Source organism: Mus caroli, chromosome 19 (assembly GCF_900094665.2).
Source record: "Mus caroli chromosome 19, CAROLI_EIJ_v1.1, whole genome shotgun sequence".
In the NCBI taxonomy this organism is placed as follows: domain Eukaryota; kingdom Metazoa; phylum Chordata; class Mammalia; order Rodentia; family Muridae; genus Mus; species Mus caroli.
The window spans coordinates 44,451,121-44,458,466 of record NC_034588.1 but is presented as its reverse complement, the minus strand read 5'-3'; the positions used below and the strand labels follow the sequence as shown (position 1 = coordinate 44,458,466).

The 7,346-nt window shown below is 44.7% G+C and overlaps 1 protein-coding gene across 1 annotated transcript in view; it reads left to right on the top strand.

Annotated features, from left to right (window-relative positions):
- The window catches only part of Cfap43 (cilia and flagella associated protein 43), a 91,800-nt gene that overhangs the window by 45,987 nt on the left and 38,467 nt on the right, over positions 1–7,346 (top strand). The window contains exons 16-19 of the mRNA XM_021151404.2: positions 874–1,004; positions 2,927–3,077; positions 4,832–4,915; positions 6,213–6,290. Coding sequence (XP_021007063.1) covers positions 874–1,004; positions 2,927–3,077; positions 4,832–4,915; positions 6,213–6,290 — 444 coding nt within the window. The remainder of the gene's footprint in view (positions 1–873; positions 1,005–2,926; positions 3,078–4,831; positions 4,916–6,212; positions 6,291–7,346) is intronic.

The following is a 7,346-nucleotide window of genomic DNA, read 5'->3' as shown; positions in this document are numbered from 1 at the left end:
CACTCACTTTGTAGACCAGGCTGGCCTCGAACTCAGAAATCCGCCTGCCTCTGCCTCCCGAGTGCTGGGATTAAAGGCGTGCGCCACCACGCCCGGCTTCTGAAAGGCTCTTGATGATATATAGTCACAGCATTCAGGGGAAATGCTAGGCACAGAGTGGAAGAGATTTCTTGCCAGGCTCTCTGATAGCTTTTGTTTGTTTGTTTGTTTGTTTGTTTGTTTGTTTGTTTGTTTAAAACTACTTGAATGTCTTGTCTACTTAAAAACCCGTGTGGAGAGACGCCAGGCTCGAGTTCCAGGGTAACAGCCGTGGGCTCTCACTAAAGAGCTTAAACTGTTCTCCTGTGTCGTGCACATCAGGGACGTGTTTATTTGCAGCACTTAGTTGCTTAGATAACACACCCCAGGGCCTGTTATCTTCCTTCCCCGGTTTCTTCTCACCTTTTCCTAACACACTCAGCCACTTTACATAAAGCACATCCCATCCGGGGTCATTAGATGCACCCCAGTTTTACTCACCCAAGGTCCCTCTCAGACCTTCACAGACATCAGCACTGTCAGTTCACTGACAGGGTGTCCATCCAGTGGCCTGGCTTAAGCCACTGGGTTTGATTTCACTCCTTCCACGTTACATAAAGTAGTGGGAAAGTAAGTCAATACTGGATTGAACTAGAAATTTTAAGTGCTGAGCATTATCAAGGGCTACTTTGGCACCAACTACAATGTCTTTAGAAGTACAGAAAAAAAATTAGCCGCAAGCAAGCAAAGGTCCACGTGACCATGTTAGGGGGGAAAAAAACCCACCAAAACACCATACCATGTAATGGAGAATTACATTTATAATTTCTCCGTTTTATCCCTAAAACTATTGAGGAAACCTTTGTTCGATGTCGGAGTCATTCTCACCAGGGGCGAGGGATCCAGAACATGAAAATGTCATTGGACGGACAGCACATCCTGGTGAATGGAAAAGATGACAACACCCTTGTCTGCCTCAAATGGAAGTAAGCACAGTGCACAGCAACGGGATGTGATACGGGGTTTCCAATTCAGAAGGGCAGTCTCACCAGCAATAGGCTGTCATGCACAGAAATCTGAGGGGGGGGGGGCGGGGCGCACACCGTGCTTGCTGTAGGAGCCGTTGGGGAGGCAGCAGGGTAGATAAGGATTCGGAGGAAGGAGCATGGCAAGAGCTATCGTTTCTAATGGGAAGATCTAGAAGGATCAAGTGAGAAGCAGGGATGGGTTAGACCATCAGGTTCTGGGGCATACAGGCTACTTGTTGTCTGGGACGTGGCCCTGAGCCTGTTGACGCCCAAGAATAATGCCCTAGGTGTGAGAGTGTCATGTGTATGGGCCCCACCTCCCACCCCCTGGGTTTCTGGGGTGTGGCCTCTGGATTAGTTGGCTGCATGCGAGGGGGTGCTTCAGATGGAGTTATCACTGGGAGTTGACTCATCCCTTGTCAATAACATGACATCAAAGGACAGCTTAGACTCTAAAGCCGGTGTTACAGAAGCCATGAATACTCAGCTCCCTTCCGCAACCATAATTTTAAAACACAGCCTTCCTTGAACGCAGTGAAATATTCCATAGCATAGAGATTTCTGTAACTTAACACCTCGGGGAGCTGCTTTATCTCAAAGACTCACTTCAAGATGGCATGCCCGTGCCCATTTCATATATGAAAACCATGAGTAAAATAGAGACTCATCTTAGTACCCAAGTCCTAACATTGCCCTTATAGTGAGTGGACAGTGTCTCAGGCAATGGCAAGCAAGTGCAGGAACGCTGTTTCAAAAGGAAAGGCGCTTCCAGCCATCAGCAATGGATGACCTGATCTCCCACACTAAACGAAGTTGTGTTTGGAACCTTGGTTCAGGAGGACGTATGAGCCTTGGCGACTGTAGGCATTCGATGATACTTCTACTTCAACCCATGTAGGTCACGACCCCTCTGGGGGTCGCATATCAGATATCCTACATAACATATTTACATTACGGTTCATAACAGGAGCAAAATTACAGTTGTGAAGTAGCCACGACAATAATTTTATGGTTGGGGTCCCCTCAACACGAGGAACTGTATTAAAGGGTCACAGCATTTGGCAGTCTTGAGACGCACTGCTCTATGCTGTTTGCAACAGCGCCCCTCGAGGTGAGAGTCTGTAACTTCAGGTAGACTTGGTAGAAACGCATATCAGGTTGCCATTTCCTCTGCCAGACTCAGCGTGTCCGTGTCCGCAATGCCTTGTTTGCTTTTCTGTCGCCCTGGTAAGTGCCATGGCCAGAAGAGAAAGTTTATTTCAACTCACAGGTTTGTAGTCTACCATTGAGGGAAACCAAGGCAGAAACTCAAGGCAGTAGCTTGAAGTAGAAACCTCAGAAGAACATTGCTTGGCTGCCTTGCCTCCCCTGCTCATGTACAGAGCACAGATCCACCTGCCAAGGGATGGATGGCATTGCTCTCTCAGTGTATGTATGCTAGGCCTTCCTACATCAGCAGTCAGGAGGCCCCAGAGACTTGCTCACCGGCCAATTTTAATGGAGGTCGTTCAACTGAGATCATGTATGTGACAAAGCCTGGTGCATTCTGGGGGCTCAGAGCAGTGGGTCTTTGGTGTGGTGGCCAAAGGCCATGTTGGGTGAAGGGTGCAGGGCAGCATAAGGAGAAATCACCCAAGAAGGGTCAGGAAGCTGAGTCTTTAAAAGTCCATGAAAGGGTCCTCTTCTGAGAAATAGAAGCCCAGCAACTCAAGGGCACCGTGGAGAACTTCACGATGATTCTTTGTTATCTGGAAATAACACTGATGAATGGGATCATTTTAAAGTGGTTTTATGGTTATGTATTCTCTCTCTCTCTCTCTCTCTCTCTCTCTCTCTCTCTCTCTCTCTCTCTCTTTCTCTCTCTCTCTCTCTCTCATTAGGCGGCTTGGAGCAAACATAGCAAGTGAGATCTTTGAACACAGCCGTCCGCTAGTGGTCTATCTGTCCCAGACAATGGAATCGGAGAGTGTATACTTAGCTTTATCGGAAGAGTCCAAGAATCAGCAGCAAGAAGAGACAACTGAATCCCAAGTAGCTAGCCAGCTTTCTCCCTCTCTATAAATAACATGCATGTTTTCCCTTCATAGTTTTTATGTGCATATGTAACACTATTTTTTCTTACCCACATGTCCAGTGATTTTTCAACCCGAATATAAGCTACATCTGATAGAAAACTAAGCTTTTCTCAAAATGGTCACAAACATCATATCTCAAATTTCACTTAAATGATGGTATAAAATGAAGACTTGCTCGAAAACTTTTTTTTTTTTCTTTTAAATCAACATTTGTAGAAATTTGGTCTCGTACTTCCTCCCAGCCCCATGTGCCCGGAATTAAGACTCAGACTCAAAATATATTTACAAATACCATGGCCACATAGCTAGGCTCTTCTTTGAGCAGATCATAACTTAAATGAGCCCATTGATTCTAATCTGTTTTCTGCTGCATGGCTGGTTACCCATGCTCAGGTACCATGCATTCCTCCTGTCACAGCTTTCTGGGAGAATCTTCCACACCCGGCTCTATCCCAGAATTTTTTCTTCCTCCCAGGTGTCTCACCTCCTATTTCCTGCCTAAGTCACAGACGATCAGATTCCTCACTGACACGGGCCACATCCACTTGGACACAAGATATTCTGTCTACAAATATTGGTGGCCGGTGGCAGCAGTCTCTCTACCTTTGTATAAATATTCATGATTTAGGACACGTGTCAGCCTAGAAAACAAGACTTACTTGGTTGTTCAATGAATAACTTTTTAAAAATTAAGTAAAATCACGTTGTTGTAATAAACTCACATATAAAAATAGGAGACCACTGAAATACTTGTCTCCTCTCTGACTCTGTCTCATTGGACTTCCGCACGGTTAAGATGGTCATTCTGAAGTCATGGAGCTTTGCTGGGGACAGGGGGAAGTTACACTTTAAGTGCCAATTATGACTTGGTTAGGTTTGGTTTGGTTTGGTTTTGGTTTTGGTTTTTGAGACAAATCTCACTATATAGCCTTGGCTAGCCTGGAACTTGCTTTTGTAACAGGCTGGCCTCAAACTCAGAGATTGCCTGCCTCAGCCTATTACATTTTTATATATGGCTCCACCATGAAAAAAACATTCCGACAGAGTTGAAAGGGGTTCAGCAAATAATTACTGGGTGCCCACAAAGTGGGAACTGTGTCCTCCTTTCCCCTTTCTGAGTGACTTTCTTAGCACTTGCAAAGTAGCACTTAGGTTTTAGCAGCATTGAAGTGATCTTATTTCATTTAATGTCCTATTATTGGTCTTTAAAACACCTTGATTTCTGTGCTGGTGGAGATGTAAGGATTAAAGAACTCATTTAGGTAGGCCCACACCTCGCATTATTTTTTTAACTGGGACAAGCGCAAAGGAATTCAATGAAAGGATGTGAAGAAAAGAGACAGATGCAACAGTTTTTAAGAACTCCCTGTCTCAAGGGACAGGTGAGGGGATAGGGAGTTTTCAGAGGAGAAACCAGAAAAGGGGATAACATTTGAAATGTACATAAAGAAAATATTGAATAAGAAAAAACAAACAATCAAACAAAAAAAACCAGACTGGACTGTAAAAAAAAAAAAAAAAGATTAAAGAATAAAAGAAAGAAAGGGAAAAAAGTAGATTTTGTTTTTTTCATCAAATCATGTTTTGTTTTGTTTTCTAAATAGACAACATTGTTTTTGTTGGATAATTTTAATAAAAATGTTTTGCTTCCCTATGATAGAAGAAAAAAAAAAAAAAAAGAACTAGCTGTCTCTGTCTAATCTCTCTCAGAAACACCTGAACTCAGACTCATCAGAAGATGAAGTAGTCGTCGATCACAAGATAATTCCCTGGATCCAACAAAAAATGGAAGAGGTATTTATTATTATTATTTATTAATATTATTAATTCTGTTGAGACAGGGTTTCTCTGTGTAGCCCTCGTTGTCCTGGTACCTGTTCTGTAGACCAGGCTGGCCTTGAATTCAGAGATCCATCTGCCTCTGCCTCCTCTGCCTCCTCTGCCTCCCCTGCCTCTGCCTCCTGAGCACTGGAATTAAAGGGGTGTGCCACCACGCCTGGTCTACGAAGACTGTTTATTAAGTGTGGGGTGGGTTTGAACTGGCACTCTGTGGTGTGCCAACTGCATTCTGTTTCTATGGAAATCTAGGGGAAGGTTCACATGCTCCATGAGACACTCCTTGGCAGTACATTGCAGTATGCAAGCCAGAGTCAGCTTTTTTGATTAAGTTCTCCAAGCCTTAAGAACTTATACCCAACCTAAAACCCAACAAAAGTATCAGGAAAGCCAAAGCCAAGACGGACCCCAGAGACTGCGTTTTTGCATTTTGAAGGATAGGAACAGAAGGGCTACTGTGGCTAAGGACATTATGAAGCCGAGCAACAGGCTGACGGCGATGTCTAGCCCCAGTCTCACTCAAGCTAGGTTAGTTTTGGTTTGTCCGTTATTTACTATTCCATTTTTCTCTACTTTTTTCTAGCTTGTATGATTGGTATCGGTTGCATGTTGTTTCAATGGTCCTTTACAAACACCCTTAGATTTAAGCAGACTGTCGCAGGGACTCGATTTCATGGTTGGTTTGATTTTTTTTTCTCTTGCATGCATATTCGTGTTTTTTGCATGCGTGTTAGCCCATGTGCTTGCATGTGAAAGTTGACGGCAGGAATAACCTCCATCACTTCCACCTTAATCACCAAGGCAGGCTCTCTCCATCAAACTCAGAGCTTATCGATCCGGTCATTGTTGCCAGCCAGCTTGCGCTGGGGATCTGCCCTCCGAAGCCAGGTGGGCTGCCAGACCTAGCTGGCATTTGTGTGTCTTTCTGGGGATCCAAGCTCTGCTGCTCACAATTGAGCGGCAAGCCTTTATTGGCTAAGCCATAACAACCCCCCCCCAGCATTCTATTTCCGTTTTAAAGAAGTGCTACCTGCCTTGCCATATTATTATTATTATTTATTAATATTATTAATTCTGTTGAGACAGGGTTTCTCTGTGTAGCCCTGGCTGTCCTGGAACTCACTTTGTAGACCAGGCTGGCCTCGAACTCAGAAATCCGTCTGCCTTTGCCTCCTGAGTGCTGGGATTAAAGGCGTATGCCACCACGCCCGGCTTTTCCCTTGCCTTATTAACTGAGGTGCTTGCTCTCTTTCAGGCCATCAAAAAGGAGATGAGGATTTTTTCCCCTAGAAGAAAGGAGATCAAAAGAGGAATTAAGGAGCTCGCTCAGGTTGTAAGTACAGCGCTCACACGCACTGAAGCGCACTAGCCTGCCGTCAGAAATTACATTGGCACCTTCTTTTGTTTCCTACAATGTGAAGCCCTAACCTCCTGGGTATGGTAACAGGCTCAAACTAAACACTCTAATGTCAAACACACAATGGGTCTCCCCTTTACTTTCCCGGAGTACCCCATCTTATATTGTATTTTGATACTTACTTCAAAGTTGTCCACTGACATGTTTGTTTGTTTGTTTGTTTGTTTTGGGTTTGAAGGTGGCCTCTGTCCCGCTTCACTTCGCCATGGCTCTCAAACTCCTGACATAACGGTTTTAACTTTTCTACCTTTTCTCCTAGACTCTGCCATTACACCGACAAGTCCATCCCCAGTATGCAACCACAGAAAGCTCCAAAGCTCAGTCATGTGCTAGACTGTCACTGCAGAGCCATTTTTGTAGCTCTGTTTTTCTAGGATTGAATAACTCCCCACCCCCAACCCCCTTGCGTTCTTGTGCATTGTTATCTACTTAGACTCTCAGAGTGTGGTGCAGTCAGGTATGTGAGGACAGTCTGAGCTTTGTAACCTCCCTCCTGGAGCTCTCCATCCTTCATCTTCAGCCTGGGCATCCTTCTCTCCAGCAAAGGCCCATAGCTGCTCGATGAAGGCCTCATCTTGTTCATCCTCCTAGCAGGTGGTTCTTCCTGTTAGGGCTGTGTTGCATAAAATTGATAGTTTATACACTTCAACCTATAAAAATGTTCTGCAAAAGTATATGATTCGAGCACACAAGATGTCTCAGTGGGTAAAGGCACGTGGCGCCAAGCCTAATGACCTGAGTTTGATCCCCAGGAATCACATGATGGAAGGAGAGACTTGACTCCGACAGTTGTCTCCTGTGACCTCCATACATGAGGCATGGCACCCCTGCCATACACCCTCATATAAATAACTAAAATGCAATTAGTCTGCATATAGAACTCAATCAACAGCCACTAGTCTGTCTTTATTTTCTTCTTTTAAAAATATACCTTCTCGCCGGGCGTGGTGGCGCACGCCTTTAATCCCAGCA